Source organism: Monodelphis domestica, chromosome 3 (assembly GCF_027887165.1).
Source record: "Monodelphis domestica isolate mMonDom1 chromosome 3, mMonDom1.pri, whole genome shotgun sequence".
Classification (NCBI taxonomy): Eukaryota; Metazoa; Chordata; class Mammalia; order Didelphimorphia; family Didelphidae; genus Monodelphis; species Monodelphis domestica.
The window spans coordinates 402075964-402095776 of NC_077229.1; the positions used below are offsets into that span (position 1 = coordinate 402075964).

At 38.8% G+C, this 19813-nt stretch overlaps 1 protein-coding gene and 1 pseudogene across 3 annotated transcripts in view; one reads left to right on the forward strand and one right to left on the reverse strand.

The window, feature by feature from the left end:
- SLC39A6 (solute carrier family 39 member 6) overlaps positions 1-15661 on the reverse strand; it is a 39023-nt gene extending 23362 nt beyond the window's left edge. The window contains exons 1-4 of one of the 3 annotated variants that reach the window (XM_001367879.5): positions 15115-15661; positions 11058-11748; positions 6867-7050; positions 5325-5494 (exon numbers count right to left, since the gene is read on the reverse strand). In XM_001367879.5, coding sequence (XP_001367916.1) covers positions 5325-5494; positions 6867-7050; positions 11058-11738 — 1035 coding nt within the window. In that variant the 5' untranslated portion in view covers positions 11739-11748; positions 15115-15661. Of the gene's footprint in view, positions 1-5324; positions 5495-6866; positions 7051-11057; positions 11749-13034; positions 13371-14898 lie in introns of those variants that run through there. The other 2 variants (XM_007486748.3, XM_007486749.3) reach the window with 2 other exon arrangements.
- A 1687-nt stretch (positions 15662-17348) lies between these two features.
- On the forward strand, positions 17349-19167 carry LOC100013443 (aldehyde dehydrogenase, mitochondrial-like; annotated as a pseudogene).
- Positions 19168-19813: the final 646 nt, after the last annotated feature.

The following is a 19813-nucleotide window of genomic DNA, read 5'->3' on the forward strand; positions in this document are numbered from 1 at the left end:
AGCTCTCCAATGACTTTAATTATTTAGATTAGCACTTAACTGAAATTTTAAAAAAATTGAGTCTCTGAGCAGAGGACAATAAATAATAGACCCCAAACCCTTGGCCATGAAGATGAAGTTGGCTTATGTTGATAACACTTGCAGGTGAATAAGGGCTAGCTGACTTGGCATTTTGTGCAGGTTCTAATGATGCAGGCTGTCATAACAAAAACTGAAACTATTTTTTGCAGAGTACTTACTAGCACACACAAGTATACTTATTTTCCCTCCATTACCTTATAAGCGTCTTGAAAACAGGGATCTTTGTCTTAGCTTTGGTAAGTTATTAGCATATTGTAAATTAGAGGAACTTAAAACATTTGTTGAATTAGAAAATATTCTCACGTCTGGTATCTTTCAGTAGTCTCACAGTTGCCTGGTTTAGTATCCAAATTAATGTATGGATGCCCAAAGACTTTAAAAATTCAATCATCTCTAATATTTTGAAAAGCCATTTCAAAATCATAAATAAATCAGAGAATAGCGTACTATTCAACCCCAGAATTCACTCTATGGAAGGAGAGTTAGCATCTGATAAGTTTTACCATTTTTTTTGTTTGTAGTAGCACCTCAGTCATATAACATACAAGAAGTACATTATTGAGAATTTGAAATATTACAAGTTACAGAAAAGGCAATGACTTGCACAAATAGAGTTTCTTCATCCAAGAATTACTTATATCAATATAATCAAAGGTCCAGTCCCTACTCCTATCACAAAAGGAATCTGACGAGAAAATTAAGCCATCAGGAAGACACTCAATATTGTTAAAACTTTTATTAAAATATTTTAGATTTTTAGTGGTATGCACCTGAAATTATTAAGCAATATGAAATGCTGTTTTTTAATTATGAAAGGTTCTTGAATAAGCCTTCTCAAAGACACTACCCAAAATTCTTCAGGAATATTCATGGATTAGATGACTTCTAAGGTCTTTTAAAGCAGTAAAATCAATTACTTCCTTTACACTCCACAAAAATACATATAGCAGTAAAGGGAAAACTGAAATTGGCATGCCTATGATTATTCCACCAAAAGCATTTAAGTGCTTACTATGTGCCAGGTACTATGCTAGGTGTTTGAGATACAGAACAAAAAACAAAACGCATCAGGCTCAAAGAACTTAATTTTTTTCTTAAGTTTATGAATACCATATTTTTATATCAGCAATATCTCTTAATATATCCTTCTTCCTTCCCCTTCTCTAATAGCTTTCCATCATAAAAAATGAAAAACAAGGGGAAAAAGGTTAGCTAAATTATTTAAGGTACCAACCCCAATCTAATACTGTATGGAAAGGCTCCAAACCTACAGTGCCCTCACGTCTGCAGAAAATAAGTATATTCTCAGACCTCTTCTTTGAGGTTAAGCTTGGTCATTACAATTTATCAGCATTCAGTTTTGACTATTTTATTGCTAATCCTCTTTCAATTTACAATGTGGTAGTCATTGCATATTGTATTCTAATACACTTAATTCACTTTGTGTCAGTTTATGTTTCTCATGTCTCTGTATTCATTACCAGTAATTATTTCTTACAGGGAAATAATAATCTATTACATTCACACATCCCAATTTATTTAGCTATTCCTCACTTACTAGGGATCTATTTCAGTACCAGTTCTTTGCTACTTCAAAAAGCGTTGCCATGAACATCTTGGCATTTTTGAAGCCTTTCTTTGTATCTTTTTAGCTTCTTGAGTTAAGGGAGTTTATATTCTATTGCTTTATGGTATCTGATTCCAAAATATGAGAGAACATTCTCAATGCTACTACTAAAGGACACTGAGAAAGTAAAGCAGTATTCCTGAGAGTACAAAGTCACCTCAAAGGAGACTGCTTTGGGTTCTCATTTGACATTTAAATAATCTACAGTTTAAAATTTTACTTTTATTCCAAACAAGCATTTCAGTTATATAAGGAAGAGGGGTGTGTGTGTGTGTGTGTGTGTGTGTGTGTGTGTGTGTGTGTGTATAGAGCTGGGACCTGAATCAAGCAGGAAGCAATTCCTTGCTGGGGACCTCGCCTAACGCCATAAAGGAGATTTGTCAGGTCAATATATCCAGAAGTTTCATCTGACAAGAGATTGTCAGTCTGATACCTCAAGGAACATCTCAAAAGAGGATCAGATTCCTCAAAGCAAGAGAGTTGTGGACTCACATTTTTAAATACTATCAAAGTAGGAATTTATTTTGCTTTACTATGAGTTATTATAAAGTCTCTGTTCTTTATTCTTTTCAATTGGGGTTGAGGGTAGTAGCAAAGTTCCCAAAAAAGAAAACAAAGAGGATCACTGAATAAATATTTTAAATATAGAGAAGAGACAAAGACAGAAGGAAAGCTGGAAAGAAACCCAGAAAAGTAGAATAGCTTCGAAAATTACAAGTTGACTTTATTACACAATTAAAAGGAAAAGCAAGCTATGTGTAATACATTCAGTCCTCTTTTCCTATTTTATATTTAAAAATGCTTTACTTAACATTTGTAAAAATCAGAGTAACAAAAATCTAAATTTTAAAAAGATAATTTCTGGGGCTTCTGTGGTATACACAATAGGAAGTGTGCTTTGAGATATCTAACAAATAGAATGACTGCAAGTTTTCCAAAGGCAAAGAGCTATTCTCTGGGATGGAAAGGACTGGGATTTTTATGGTACCCTAAGCATACAAAGGCAATCTCCCACCATCTGACAGTCTTTAAGGACTTTATTGCCAATCTGAGATTTGTAACATTTTTAAAGTGATTTTCCTCTGAGAATGTCTTACAAAAGAAAAAAAGAAAAAATAGAAAAGGTAATGTAAATTTGCTGGAGAACCCACCTTTTTCATTGACTGTAACCTTTATATATATATATGTATAATATATAATATATTATATATAATATATATATGAATATATATACACACAAAGCTAAATGTAAAAATTTTTAATATGAAAAAATTTAAAAAGTAAATAATCTAAAAATTGAGAAGAAAAGCAAAACTTTTACCAAGCACTGGTTAAGTAGGCAGAAAAAAATATTGCCCTGGGAGCAAATGAGGAATGTTAGTGTGTGAGGAGGAAATCCAGAGACTTTTTGGACATGCAAAGAGCCTGGAATGGCTACAAAGATCACAGCTGGGGATGGGGTGGGGGAATGGGCAGAATAATCTTGGAATCCTGGGAAAGAGAATCCAGAGGGAGGCAGTTGGAGCCAGGGTCTTTGGTTTTGACACAGCTAGGGAGAAGGTGCAGTCTTTGACTGGGTCCTCATTCCAAGAAACCTCCCTTTTCACTGACTCCTGATACCTATCCCCCAAAAAACCTCTAACAAGTGGACAGAGGCTGAAAAGAAGAAAAGTCCACAAGAAGAAAACACAGTCTCCTCTCCTGAACTGAGGCTTCTGCTGGGCAGGGCTAAAAGTCAGGTTTCATCACCTTGAACCCCTCAGGGGCTTGAGGCTTGTAAGCTCAAATCACCTCAACTTTGGGAGAAAAGGGTTTAAATAGTTAGGGACCCTCCTTCCTTTTTCCTTTGCCTCAACTTATCCCCCTTTCCTCACTCTACCTTGTTTTATTACCTCAGTAAAATAAACTTGTGATCTTTTTATTAACTGGCTGAAGACTGAATGAGGAACATCTTAAACTGAGTTGGGAATGAAGTGACCTCTCTTCACCTAAGAAGAGGGGTTTGCTGAACAGAAACAAAGTGATAGAGAGTAATAATCTGGCAGGCTAGGTGAGGGGGCCATAATTAAAGAAGGTTGAAGAGAAAAACAAACAGATTCACCCCCCTCCTTCTGGGTCAATCTTAACTAAAGATACCTCCTTTGCCTTGTCTTGAGGGGGAGAGTACTCTATTCTCCCTGTTTCTTTACCAACTGAAAAATACCCTATATTACAATAGGGAGGAGAAAGCCATAAAACTTTGCGGTTGAGGGCATAGTTTATCTAAATATAATCCTAATGATCTATTCATTATATGCTAATTGTGCCTAACACATTTTCTTAAAATTCATATTTCAAGTAGCATTTATATAAACGTTAACCCCTAGAGTATGTGCTACTTTCTAACCTTGCAAAATAATATTTTACCCCCTGTATACTTTACTTATTGAAAAACAGAATGGAGTATGGAAAGAGTAGTGTCTTTTGAGTCAGGTGACCCGACTGCTAACTTTCCCCAAAACTTATTTTTCACATAATCCTTACAAGTTTTTAAATTTCCCTGAGCCTCAGTTTCCTATTTTGCAAAATGGAGATTGTCCTATCATGCAAAACTGTTGTAAGCAAGGTATTCTGTAAATTATAAGGTTCTGCTTATGAACTATTATATAACAACCACTACCAAAAGATAAATTAGTAAATAATCTCTGTTTTTCCTGTTAGTAATGCATTAGCATTTAGACAGTCATGAAGAAAAATTATGATGGATACAGAATTCCAATGTATTTTTTATTTTCCAAAGTCATCAAATTATAAATAATGAAAGATAAAATACAAAAACTTCACAGTGTCTTGAGTGAGGTGAACTGTGGCTGAAATCCAGATGTAAATATTTGCAAATATGTGAAGTACCCATATAAAATTATGGGTTATGCTTCTCAGGGATTATTTCTTATAAGTAAAATTAGAAAGGATAATAGTTTCTCTCTGGCCAAGTTCTAGTAAAAAAGGATAAAGGATAAGGAACTGGAAAACTTTGTTGCTATTAACTAGCTATATGACCTAATGAAGTTACATTACTTTTGTGCCAGAATTTCCTTAGGTACCAAAATTTAGACAGTATAAGCGTAAACTGCTTTCAGGGTGTTTATAAAAAGTTTTAGATAAACACAATAAGAAATGTCTTCACATCATAGAAGACAAGCTATTTGTTTGAAACAAACCACTTTAGTCTTTTATTTACTAATAACCACTTAACACTAAAAGGAAGCACTAATAAGCACTTAACATTAAAAGGGAATCATTGACAATTCAGGCCTCTTTCAAATGACTATGCTTTCACTATTACCAAAGCTTAAAGCCACATAATTAATGTATTCCTTCTCTATCAATCTCCTTTTAATATATTTTAAAATCCAAAGTGTTAGCTTATATTACTAAATTTCCTTAAAAAGTAAAAAGCATGAAAGCCTGCACATATAAGATGATGTCAAATGTATTTCAAATTTCATTATATCATAAACTTCTAATATGTGCACAAGTGGATACAATTTTAGTAAACACTGAAACCTCTGAATAACTAATAATCATCTTCAACATTGAATAACAAAGCATGTTAAAATAGGTTAATAATACTTACATGAGGGAGAAGATGCAAAAAAGCATCACCACTTAATGTCCCAACAGCTAATGCCACAAGAAAACTTAGAAGAAACTTGAAAAACACACGATTCATCAGAGGTACTAAGATGACACCAAGCAAAGATAGGAAACTGATGATGGAAATAGCTATGAATCCACCAATCCAAGCTGTCAAAACAGAACACATGCATAAAAGGTAATCATGCAGCTACAGTTCAAGTTACTTGTTTTCTTGATTTTCCCAATTCAGGTCAGTAGGACCACAGTTGGACCATGGGGGCAGAGTGGATCTGAGTAATGGACCTAGAGTTAGGAAGACCTAAGTTCAAATACAGTCTCAAACACTTACTGGTTAGGACCTTGGTGTGGTCACAACCTCTTTCAATTTCCTCATCAGTGACATGGAGACAATAATAGTACCTACCTTCTAGGGTTGATGTGAAGATAAAATGAGATAATACTTGTGCTACATAAATGCTAGCTATTATTAGGACTAATAATAGTGATGAAATAACAAGTAAAACAAACTTGTTGCCAAACATTTTCAGGTTCATATTCTTAACCAGGCATTCTTAAGTATTAGTTCAAATTATTCAAACCAGCCCCAGGTTGGAAAGAAAATGATTATGCTTTCCAGGATGAATGGTCTTGCTCTTTAGACAGGAGTCCTTTGAACCTCAGTATTTCAACTCCCCCATCATTTTATTAAGCAGCTAGCTAACCGCTTAATCACCATAATTTCCTCATCTATAAAATGGGGATAATATTCACACAACTGAACTTAGCAGGTCACTTCAAGGTAAACATTCTATAATCATTACAACATTATGCAAATGCCAGCAACTATTAATGTGATTTTGGAGAATTACATTGTCATATAAGTTGGAACCTGAGGCAAACAGGGTTAAGTGACTTGTCCAGGGTCACACAGCTGGCACATGTCTGAGGCTGGATTTGAACTCAAGTCTTCCTGATTCTAGGTCCACGGTTCTATGCACTGAGCCACCTTCCTTCCTGCTATTTTCTGGATACTATAATGGGTGGGTAGTGGGAAGTCGCTTCTTTTGGACTTCCAATCCTTGCTAATAGTTTGATCCTCTAAGCCAGAGTGAATCTGAATAATAATGATTTTTCTTCAAGACTAAAGCACAGTTAGACTAGGATCATGGATTTAAACCTAAAAGACCTCAGGATCCCTCTAACTATAGTTCAGTTCCCTTATTTCACAGGTCAGGAAACTAAGGCTGAGGGAAATGAAGTGACTTGTACAAGACCCCTGAGACAGGAAACATTAAATTCAAGAAGTCCAAGTTTTGTGATTTCAAAACCAGTACTACTTCTACTGAACAACACTGTTCCCTAACATAAATTCTTTTTAAAAATTTCCTGAATTTTAAATTTTATATCACAAAAATATTCAACTTCTCTAGGTTATTTTTTTTAATTTGATAAATTTTCATGAGACACTTTCTACCTCTTCCTTCTTCCCCATTATATCCTCTTAAATGAAATAAAACTAAAGAGCATAATTCCACCTTACCTATTTGTAAAGAATAAGTCTTGGGAGGGACTTCAGTCTTCTTTTCACTGGTTACATGAACTATACAGGATTTGCCATCAATCTGATTGATAATAGCTGGGCAAAGATAATTAAATTCTGTTGCATTCAACAATACTTGTATGCCCATTCCATGAGACTGGAGAAGTTTTGATGCATTGAAGCACTGATGAAAACAAAACATTTCAAATTACAAAAGGCATTATTATACTATAGAATGTAAGGTGGAGGGGGGGAACCAAAGTTTATCATGAGAAACCTCCCTTCTTGCTAAAACATTATATGAAAAACGATTTACATTTTGGTGATTTCCAAATTGATTTTGAGAATTTGAGCACACTCTGAAATGAAGTTATAGACACTGGGTATTGCAAGTTGTGCTGGAGCTGGCAGGATCGGCTTCTGCCCAATTCTCATGAAGCATTTGAAATTCAGACAAACAGCAGGTGTCAAAAATGTTACCCACAAACTATGCCTAAAGGGTGCTAAAAGACTGTCTGCCCTTTGATCCAGCCATAGCACTGCTGGGTTTGTACCCCAAAGAGATAATGGAGAAAAAGACTTGTACAAGAATATCCATAGCTTCAGAGCTATGCTCTTTGTGGTGGCCAAAAATTGGAAAATGAGGGGAATGGCTGAGCATCAATTGGGGAATGGCTGAGCAAATTGTGGTATATGTTGGTGATGGAATACTATTGTGCTAAAAGGAATAATAAAGTGGAGAAATTCCATGGAGACTGGAACAACCTCCAGGAAGTGATGCAGAGCGAGAGGAGCAGAACCAGGAGAACATTGTACACAGAGACTAATACACTGTGGTACAATCGAATGTAATGGACTTCTCCATTAGTGGCAGTGTAATGTCCCTGAACAATCTGCAGGGATCTAGGAGAAAAAACACTATCCACAAGCAGAGGACAAACTGTGGGAGCAGAAACACAGATGAAAAGCAACTGCCTGACTACAGTGGTTGAGGGGACAGGTCAGAGGAGAGACTCTAAACGAACACTCTAATGCAAATATTAACAACATGGCAATGGGTTCGAATCAAGAACACATGTGACACCCAGTGGAATCACGTGTCGGCTACAGGGGGGTGGGGGGGAGGAAAAGAAAATGATCTTTGTTTTTAATGAATAATGCTTGGAAATGATCAAATAAAATATTATTAAAAAAAAAAAAGTTACCCACAACCATAGCCAGATTTACTTAATTTGTTAAAATTCTTATTTTTTGTTCTGTTATCAACTCTAAAGACAGAAGGGCATGGGCTAGATAAGTGGGGTTATTAAGCCCAGGGTCATACAGTTCAGAAGTGTAGGGTATGAACCCTAATCCTTGGGATCCCAGGGTTAGTACTTGATTCGTTGAGCCCCTGAGCCAGATTTAAATGGAAACAGGCAATATTAAAAAAAAAAAACATAACAGAAAAAAGATTTATATGTGGTGTTCTACATTGATGTGTGGTCCATAGGGATCCTTAGGAATGGTTTAGTGATTCCCATTTTTATTTGACATTATTGCTGACATACTGACATCTAGGGAAAAGCCTGGAGTAAATAGGCATATGGAGGAACTTACAGGAGTCAAGCAATTGGTGGAACCTCAATTTTGTTGCTGCACAGCTTTAATCATTTCCCTTATTGAATTTGAATAGTTTCCTTATGTAAAATGACCTCAGTGGACAGGATGATCTTCAAAGTCTTAAGATTCTACCCAATTTAATTTATAATTGATATTTTGCCTACTTGTGACCATTTGGTGAGTAAAATTCATACTGGCCAAATTGACAGCTAAGAGGATTGGAGGGATTAGGGCAGCAAGTGGTCAACTGTGGAAATCAAATGAACCACACTGACTCCTTGTGCCTCAGTTCTACAGCTAGCTCAGTACCCCTTTTATATGGTTATAGGACTAGTCCAATTTCCCATCTAGTAAGAACTTTATTCAATTGTAGGAATTAGGAGAAAATTTTATTGCCTTTGTTGCTTGTTGAAACTTAGCCCTGCATCACTGTGAAGATGGACCAGTTCTAACCTGCTATTTAGACTCTTAACTAAAGGACCTTGGTTAAACTGACCAGAAACCCAGTCAGAGGCAAAGATTGATGCAAGTTTTCTCACAATAGTATATATCAAGCAACCTCTATTTTATCTGAAAAGTGGCCCCATACAGATCTATCAGTTACTATTTAAATGCACCTTTAATTATTTACAAACATTTGGGAGGAGACACTTCTTTTTCTGAATTCAAGTAATTGCATCTGTTTATTCTCCTCCCAAGTAGAAAAGCCTCTAATCTTTCTTACAATTAGAAATCAGATTATAGAATGTTTCCTTTTAATTAACTGGCCTAATTTGATTGTTTTTAATGTACAAAAAAGTCTCTGATTTTGGGGTTCAGTGCTAAGCTGAGAAAGGAGACTGGTCCTGACTTGTCCGGTAATTGCCATGCACTACTTAATAAATGGAAATGCTCAAAAGATCCAACCTTTGTTTCCTCAGTCATTTCATCTTTCACAAGTCTAGGTAACCTAATGGAGAAAAAGCTAGATTTGAGCTTGGCTTAGACACTTATAAACTGTGACTAGGCAAGTCATTTAACCTTCTTCAACCTCAGTTTCTTCATATGTAAAATGAGGATAATAGGACCTACCTTTTAAGATTGTTGTGTAAACCAAATGAAAAGATGTATGTAAAACACTTTGTATAAAAGCACTATATAAATGTTAGCTGTTGTTATAATAAAATCTTATTTGTATCACTAACATCACATTTATATCAGGACAGTCTGGTCATTTTAAAAAGCATCTAACAAAGGGGAAAAATCATTTAAAAATATTAGTTTAGTTTCAGGAGAAAGTTCTCTCAAAAAATAAATTATAGCCTCAATGCTTTTCTAGGCTGAACACATGATTTTTCAAATTCTGTCTTGATTTTTATAGCAGATACCTTGAAACTTGCCTATTATAAGCCAAGATATAGAAAAGCCTTTACCAGGAGTGTTATAAGAAGTTACAATGTGGATATGAATTCAAATTACAAGAGTTTCATTTATTAAAATATAGGTAATGATTTTGCTCTTGAAAATTTATTTTAAAAAAATTAATCTACAGATTAGAATTTTGTTGGCTAGACTAGCTGAAGGGTAGTTAGGGGGTGCAGTAGACAGAGTACTAGGAAAACTATCTTCCTGAGTTCAAACCTGGTCTCAGACACTCACTAGCTATGTGACCCTGGGCAAGTCATTTAACCTTTTGTCTCAGATTCCTCATTGGAAAAACGAGGACAGAAACAACAAACCACTCCAGAAAGCTATGCCAAGAAAATCCCAATTGGGGTCACAGAGTCCAACATGACTGAAAATGAATCACTAGTTGAAAGTCTGAGAATACCAATTTTCCAGAGAAGTAACTTTTTGTCCAAATAATTTTAATACCTCATTTTCCCATAGAATTATATATGATAGTAATAAATTATTTTATGTAACCCTCAGGGTTGAATAACCCTATATAGGAATTAATAGGCTTCTCATAGATGGAATGAACCTACAAGTATTCAATGATCTCCACCTAGATGGTAGTAAATGTTATCTAAAGTACCCTTTTGTCTTAAAGTTTCTCCCATAGTGTCCAGGGCTCTCCAATGCAGTCTAGCTCCAAGCTGGAATCCTCTTTCCCTAGCCTCCATGTAAGCCTATCAGTTGTCCTTCCTTTCTTTTATTCCCAAAGTATATATGAATTCTTCCCTCTGTTGGGAAATTTCTGGACATTCCCATTTGTGGTACATTTTCCTGAAGACATTGTTGGGAGTTCCAGGGCTTGGCTCTGTGGTGTATGTTTACAACTATGTGATGGCCACAAGAACTCTGTCTACCTTGTCCTGATTAAAGACTTGTTCTTTGAAATTGTTTTAGTGGTTCTGTGTTTTTCCAGGTTGACAGTAGTAATTTCTATTGATATGCTTGCCCTAAAATTCATTAATTAAAAACCTTCTCCGTCTACAGTAAAAACTTTTTTTCCTTATAAATGGAAGTTAAGAATCATGAAAAGGATCAAACTAGGGTGAAACTAATAAGTAAACAGTTTTTGGAGTCTCTTCTAATGGTAATGTTCATGGTGGTATCCCACTTAGAACATGTTTGGTTAAAAACAATAAACAAAATTAATCTTACCTCCTGGACATTTTGGTTGGAATGCTTAGAATATATAAAACTTCCTCCTTGGTCAGATTCATTCAAAACTGATTCATTTGCTTTCTGGCTTGTCCGCAAAGTCACACCACTACTTTCTGTAGTATTGGGTGCCGAGGAACTGTTTGAATCTTTGGGCGAAAGCTTCATTTTCTCATGTGTGGCAGTCTTTAGGAAATGAATTCCATCTATGGAAGTGCTGTAAATGGGTGTAGTCATCTCACTAACACTGTCCTTGACTAAAATGCTTGGCTGTCTCTCAATATTTTCTGGTTTGTGTAGTCCTTTAGTCTGGCTATTTCTAGCATCCTTACTTGTACCAACAGATTCATGATCTGGGCACAAAGTTTTCCTAAGATTTTTATTTGTGGTAACATGGTGATGATGATGGTGATCATGGTCATGATTTACATGTATTCGCTTAGTTTTATCAATGCCTATATTCTGAAGCAATTTTTTAAATCCTTCAACTGTCAAGGAATTATTCTCGCCATATCGATGGAAAAGTTGCTGAAGGTGCTGCCGCTGAGTAACAAGTGCCAAATCAACATTAATACTAGTTGCCCAATTGGGAATACTTTTTTCTGGTTCCATACCATGATGGTTACCTAATACTGATATGACTAGTGTGAAGAGCAGAGTCACAGAAAATGATTTCTCCATGATAAGTTTCCTATAAGGGAGAAAAAATATCATTACTCTAAGAAAATAAGAATAGATTTAAAAAATCATGTTCTTGAAAAACAGTATTCAAATTAACACATATTTATTAAGCATTTATTTTGTGCAAGGTACTTGAGCCCATGGGGATACAAAGACAAATTAAATCATCCCCAAAGACTTTACATTCTATTTGGGAATAAAACATAATCACAGGTAAGTAATACTTCAATGGGTATCTCCTTGACTTCTTTTCATCCTGCAAAATGAAACTAAGCCTTCCCATTCTAGGTAACCCCCCCCAATCCTGATCTATCTAGTAAACTAGGAATTATTCCTGTAATCTTTAACTATTATATGGGGACTAACACATGATACAAACAATTAAAAAGAATATATTGAACCTCTGTGTCCAGTACTATTTGATGGTATGAGGAATATACAACTAATGTAGATATAATTTTCAATCTACCTGGGGTACCATGTATACTAAAGAATGATTTAGTACTAAATAGATTTAGTAGAATTAACTTATAAATACAACAAAAAGTTACACTTCATAATCTGGAGTCCAAGATTTCGAGAGGTCTGTGAACTTGGAAGGGAAAAAGTATACTTTTATTTTGACTAACTTCTCATTCACATTTAGCATTTCCCTCAATTATGAATATAGGCAACATTATACTGACAGAGGGTCCAAAGGCTTCACCAGACTGCCAAATGGGCCTATAACAAACAAAAAAGAGTAACCCCTCCTCCCTAGTTAAAGGATAGAATGACATGGGTGGGCCTTGAAAAATGGGATAGATACAGATATGTAGAATGAAGACAAGCATAGCAAAAAAAGCAACCAAGAGAAGAATTTGATTTGCATAGGGAAAAGGAAGTAGAATTTAAGTGAGGTACTCTGCAGGTAGGGAAAAAAATAAAAACAAATATCAAAGAAAGAGTTGGATGGGTAGAGAGAAGATCTTGGAGAGCATTAAAAGGCCAAGGAAAATTCTGTACTTAATTGGGCAACAGGGAACACTTGAATAGGAAAGAGAAATGATAAATGCAGATATTATTAGAATGTTAGTCTTGATGTGGCTTGTGTGGCCAGTTAAAATGTAAAGACTGGAGATTAGACTAGCTAGGAGAGTATTTTAGTGGTAAGTCCAGCTCAAGTTTTGTCTTTCTTTTTTTTCTGAAATGCAGACAGCAGATCACTGAAAAGATGACCCCCCTCCCCCCCAAAAAAAGCAAATGCTGGTCCTTAGCACAGTGAGGATATTCATATTCATTACTCTGAATCCCTACCTTTTCACTGGCTCCCCAGCATGCTTGGAATTTTCTTCCTCCTCCTCACCTCCAACTTCTTATTTCCTTAAAGACTCAGCTCAAATTTCACTCTCTATAGGAAACTGTTTCCTAGTCTCTCCTTTTTTTACCTTTCCAGAAATATCTTCCTCCAGAATTTGCCTCTGAATTATAAGGCATATGCATTTTATGTAAGTAGTTATTTGAAAGCAATCCTTTCCATTAGAATATAAATGTTTGAATTAGCCTTTTTTTGTATTTCCAGCTCTTAGCTAAAGGAAAGGGTTTAATAAATGTTCATTATCTAAAAGGATTAGAGAAAAGAAGACCCTGAAAAGAGCCTGGAAGAAAAGGGAGAAGTGCAGAATTATCAGAAGATCAATGACAGATAAAAACTAGTTTCAACTTTTAGGATATTAAACAAATACATTAAAAACTGACATTTCCCTTCCCTTTCAGACTAAAGAAAGCAGCAACAGCCTAAATTCAAACCGACTGTGTAATTCTAGGCAAGGGTCCCACACCAAGTCCAGCTACTCCACAACTTTCTCATTACATTACAATGATATCCTAGCAAAAACTATTCTACACTAAAGAGTACTGTCTCTTCCCCCTTTTGCCTCCAAAAACCACACACCTACTCTTCACATAAGGAATTAGTATTTCCTCCTCCGCCTTTCAAAAACTATCTAACTTAGGCTATCCCTCAAAATTCTCCTTTTTAGGGGATTAACACCTCTACCTCTCCCTTATTGAATTCAACATAAATTAATTACCAATTAATCCTAGTGGTTGGAAAGTATGTTGGGAGTCAGGAAAACCTAGTTTCAAGTCTTGCCTCTCATAAGCACTAATTTTGGGACCAAAGGTAAGTCACTTAACTTAGTGTCTTAAATCTAAGACTAAGTTATAGATCAGCTTCCTATCCACAAGGGTAGTAGTTTCCGTAAGAGCGAGTTCAAGTTCCAAGTTCTGAATACTTCCCAATCATCCATTCCCCCAATAAAGTGCAAGAAACCATGCTAACTGCTCGAGATAAAAGCGAAAACAGTCCTATAACTTATATTCTTCTGGGGTTAGGTGTAGGGAGGCACAAGAATCAAGCAGTAATGTCTTCTATTAAAGTGCCTGCTATATGCCAGGCACTTTACTTGAAGGACTAATACCAAAAATAAAACAATTACAAATCGCAAGGAGCTAGACACAGATTAGTACTACTTCATTCAATAGATCTGTTATACCACTCAAGTATCCCCGATGAAGGTGCAGCTTGTTGTCTACATTCTATGAAGGCAGGAAAAAAATACACATTCACATGAATGTATATGTAATATATCATCTATACATATTACTATATGTTGCATAGATACATTGTATAAAATTCACATTATATAAAAAATTATCTGAAAGCTCCCCTGTGCTGTCTGTGTGGGCTGTCTGGTCTGTTTCCTCAATTGTGAAACAAGGTTTGGAGGATGAATCCTCATTTTTTAACGCAAGGAATCCCAAGTTTTCAAATACATAAAATAGGATCACAAAAGAAACCAATTAGATTGACAGCATTATCAAGCTATTGAAGAGCTCCTACATAGACCCCTGGGTGAAAGTCCTTCTAAGTAAACAGAAGACCTCGAAGGTTCCTACCAACTTTCAAGGAGATGACTGGATACACCTAAGATACCCTGCGCCCATCCCCAATTCCAGCTGTGCCCAGCGGGCGGGGGCCGCTCCCAGGAAACAAAGCAGCGTCTGCAGAGCGAGGTGGCCACGCGCACCACGTTCCCCTTCCCCGCCGGGGCCCAACCCCCCGCCGCGCCCCCGCCCCCGCCCCCTCCTCAATCTCGCACCTCTCCCTCCCTCCCACCTTTCTTCCCTCCGCTCCGCTGCTCTCAGCCTCCCAGGGCCCCGCCGTCCAGGTGGGGGGCTCCGCGCCGAAGGCCGAGGCCGGCTGCTCTCGGCGCTCACACTGGCTGGGCAGGGCCGGAGGAGCCGCCTCTCATCCAAAGAAGAGAAGGCATCCGAGCCCCAGGCGGGTCGCCCCTAAGGTCGCAGGTCCCGACCCACGAGGACGGTCCCTCACCTGCGGCGTCTGGCTAGCGCCGCGGCCGGCCCCTAGCTGCCCGGACCGGGCTCGGCTCTAGGGCATGCGCAGTGCGGCCGCCGCCGTCCTATTCACGTCCTTCTCCGGGTTTTAGCGGCTGCTGAAAAGATGCGCAGCCGGAGGAACTCGGCTGGCTCCGAAGGGGGCGGAGCTGGAGAAAATTGTCTCTCTAATTAGCTGGAACCGCCTAGCTTCTCTTCCTCCCTCCTCCCCTTTGCCCCCAGGGATAGATGGATGGATGGATGGATGGATGGATGGATGGATGGATGGATGGATGGATGGATGGATGGATGGATGGATGGATATATGTGTGTGTGTGTATGTATGTATGTATGTGTGTGTGTTGCATAAAGCAGGAGAATTAAAAAAAAAATACTCGGTTAGAGGTTTCTTTCCCAGGAAATTGAGGCATTGAGACAGCAGCTTTCTCTGGTTATCTTAATCTCGTCTCCCATCTGGCTTTCTTGGTCCCACTCCAGCCAGAGTACACTCGCTGACCTCATAGCCTCACACCTACGCCTTTTCCTTTTCGTAAGCCCCTTGGGATGGCTTCTACGCCAACCGCTTTGCCGGAAGGTTACCAGAAACCCGGTTGTATTGTGCAATTATCCTTATCTATTCTGAAGCATTTGATCTTATCACTGCCTCCTAGAAACTCTCCTCATTTAGCTTCTGACACTACAGTGGTGGTTTTCCTCCTAACCCTAGTCTCAGTGTTCTTCGGCGTCTCACTGGGTCCTGTTTCTCCATTATCCTGTAAATGTGGACGGTCTCCCCAAAAGCTCAGTCTCTGTCCTGCTTCCTTTCCTTTGGTAACATCATGCTGCATTAGTGTATCTATTTCCAATAACGATGATTGCCCAAATCATAGAATTTTAGCTTTGAATAGATCTTAGCAGATGGCTCAAAGCCATCTGCTAAGATCTATTCAAAGCTGTATATATATATACATATGGCTTTATACTGGAAATGGAAGCCTGTACAAGTCAAACAACGCCCAGGATTGCATAGCTAGTTAGTGTTGTTCATCTTTTGGAAAAGGACCAATGACATCAGGGGGTGATGTCTTAACTCGTTTGGGAATTGGATTTAAGTGAGGCAGAGTTGCATTAAGTCTCAGTCTCACTGTCTTTTCCAGAGTCATCTAAATCCAATGACAAAAACAAAAGTCAGGACAATTGAAGTGCCTTCAGGCACTTCATGACAAATTGTTTTCATTGGTCCATGGGGTAGTGGTAGAGTCTTCACATGCTGGGGATAGATAAATATCCCCCTAAGTCACAGAAGGGTGTAAGGCCTGTGGGTTACCCTCAACCTGGCTTAGCCCTTCTGGAGAATGGCTGTTGCACAGCTTCTTAGAGCCACAAGTGAGAGTTGAATGACTGGTATACACCAAAGGTGGATGATCAATCCTGATAAGGGCTCAGTGAACCCTTATACCAGAGGCTATAGTCCTCCCTGAACTCCCCATAAATTCTAGAAAGATCTAGGACTACAAATAAGATTTTCTGGCTTCTGGCCCTGCCATCCCCCAGCTTTGATTCCCTATTTCTGTTCATGGTAGTGTCAAAATGGAATCTAGAAGGCTACAAACTTGTAGCTTAGTAAGATTTGATTCAATGATCCCCAGTTTAGTTGGCTTGAAGGTGAAAGCCTCAGATTTGGCCTTGTCACATGAGAGTTTCTCTGAGGGAAAGTCCAACTTCATGAGTCTTAGACTCCTCATTTTCCTTTATTATCATTGTAAAGCCAATTAACTATCCCTCTCATCCTAGATCCCCATGTTGCCCTAAGAAAGGTATTTAAGCTTCCCCATTTTAATGGCTCTTTGGAGTTGTCAATCTAGCTGGGTTGGCTCTCCCAGGGTCAGTGACCAGAGTAACCAGAGTTTTAATACTCAGAACTCTACATGGGTGTGTGGTGTGCAGCTCTTTGTGGAAGCCTAATTTAGCACTGAACCCTTTTCCTTAATTAAAGGGTGTTTTTTTCTGACTATTTATAGTTCTGTGTTTTTTTCCCAGTCAACAGAAGTACCATTCTTCTATTTTCCCAGGTTCAATTCAACTCAATCAACCCTTATTTCTTCCTTTGTTTTGCCTTCTCCACACCAGTGGTGTTAAACTCTAATAGAAACAGAAGCCACTGAGTTGGCCTGCCCAGTACCTACGTGTGACCCTTAGCTGCTCCTCTTCTCCTTCCAGCCCCAGCCTCCAGCTCAGCATGCTGTGGGCCCACAGCCCTGCTTGGGCCCCGTCTGGGCCACCGCCTTCTGTCCTCAGTCGCTGTGCCAGTCCCCAACAAGCATCCTGAGGTTTTCTACAACAAGATTTTTATAGACAATGAATGGCATGATGCTGTCAGCAAGAAGACTTTTGCCACCATCAACCCATCTACTGGAGAGGAGATCTTCCAAGTGGCTGAGGGGGACAAGGCAGATGTGGATAAGGCGGTGAATGCTGCCAAAAATGCATTCTGGCTGGGCTTCCCGTGGAGGAAAATGGATGCATCCTACAGAGGAGCGCTGCTGAACCTGCTGGCAGACCTGATCGAGAGAGACCGGGCTTACGCACTCTGGAGACCTTGGACAGTGGCAAACCCCACGCCATCTCCTACCTAGTGGATTTGGACATGGTTCTCAAGTACCTTCAGTATTATGCAGGCTGGGCTGACAAGCACCATGGGAAGACCATCCCCATTGATGGAGATTTTTTCAGCTATACGCACCATGAGCCCATTGGATTTTGTGCCCAGATCATTCCATGGAACTTCCCACTACTGATGCAGGCCTGGAAGCTGGGACCAGCCTTGGCTACAGGAAACGTGGTTGTGATGAAGGTGGCCAAACAGACTCCCCTGACTGCCCTCTATGTGGCCAACCTGATCAAGGAGGCTGGCTTCCCCCCTGGAGTGGTCAACATCGTCCCTGGGTTTGGCCCCCCGGCTGGCGCTGCCCTCGCTTCCCACATGGAAGTGGACAAGGTGGCATTCACTGGCTCCACGGAGGTTGGGCACCTCATCCAGGTAGCAGCAGGGAAGAGCTCCCCAACATCATCATGTCGGACGCTGACCTGGACTGGGCTGTGGAGCTCAACCAGGGCCAGTGCTGCTGTGCTGGCTCCAGGACCTTCGTGCAGGAGGACATCTGCCCTGAGTTTGTGGAGAGGAGTGTGGCTCGGTCAAGGCTCGGGTGGTGGGGAATCCCTTTGACAAGCCATACTGAGCAGGGGCTTAGGGTAGATGAAGAACAATTTAAGAAGATTCTGGGCTACATCAATTTGGGGAAAGAGGAAGGAGCCAAGCTGCTGTGTGGAGGCAGACCTGCCACTGACCGGGGCTTCTTTGTCCAGCCTACCATCTTTGGGGATGTAAAGGATAACATGACCATCACCACAGAAGAGATTTTTGGGTCTGTGATGCAGATAACGAAGTTCAAGACCATCGAAGAAGTGGTGGAGAGAGCCAATGATTCGAAATATGGGCTGGCCGCAGCAGCCTTCACAAGGGACCTGGACAAGGCCAACTACCTCTCCCAGGCACTGCAGGCTGGCACAGAGTGGATAAATTGTTATGATGTATTTGGGGCACAGTCCCCATTTGGAGGTTACAAGATGTCTGGGAATGGGCGAGAGCTCGGCGAGTAGTCTACAAGCATATACAAAAGTGAAAACCGTCACTGTCAAAATTCCTCAGAAGAATTCATAGAGAAGAAAGTGGGACTTCCTCAACCATTCCTATAATTGGAGTTTTCATTAGATTGGAATTTGAACCCAGGACCAAGAAGAAACCCAATTATTCACCACTATCTCTAAAGAAATAATCAAAAAAGTTTGTGGAATAATAGGGTTCTATAGTAAGGGGGATATCCTTTTATTTTTTTAACTAAAACAATATTATAAGCTCTGGGTGAATTTTTTATACCTAAAACATTTCAATATATTGGTTAAGATTCTTGTCAACAATTTTTGGTACATTTTTTTCCTTTGGGGTTAAACCTTATTAAAAAACAAACAAAAAAAAGAAAAAGAAAAAAAAGGAATAGAAGCCACTAATCCATATATGAGGATTCTTGTGGCATATTGATTTGATTTTTAAATGTGATGTATTTTTATTTATTTTATTAAGTATTTCCCAATTATATTATAATCTGGTGCTGGGGATACTGGGAAGCATTGTAGACCATATATAGTAGGAAAGCCCTCTGACACCTTTGCTGTGTATCTCCAACCTTTTCCCTTTATTCACTCACTAATCTATTTTTGCTCCTTGAGTCAGTTAAAGGTGCTGGGGCTAGGACTCTGGTCTCAGATACTAGCTGTATGATCTAGGGTAAAACACTTAACCTCTGTCTGCCTGAGTTCCTTAAATAGAAAATAAAGATTAATAAAAGCACCAACCTCTGTAAGGGTTTAAAGGGTTGTATTTAAATTTATGAGAAATGTGGTCACTGAAATTATTACTCAAGTCAGAATGACTATAGTAATTTATTTATTAAATAGAGATAAAGAGTGAAAATAAGGAAATGAGAGAGAATAGCTAATTACTCTCACCAGGTCCAAACCAGGCAGGGTCCAGAGGCCCCAGCAAAGGGGGTATAGAGATAAATTAAACAAGAGTTCTAGGCAGGAGGCCTTCTTCAAGAGGAGGGGACTTTCCAGAGGCTAGTACCTCAAGAAAAGCC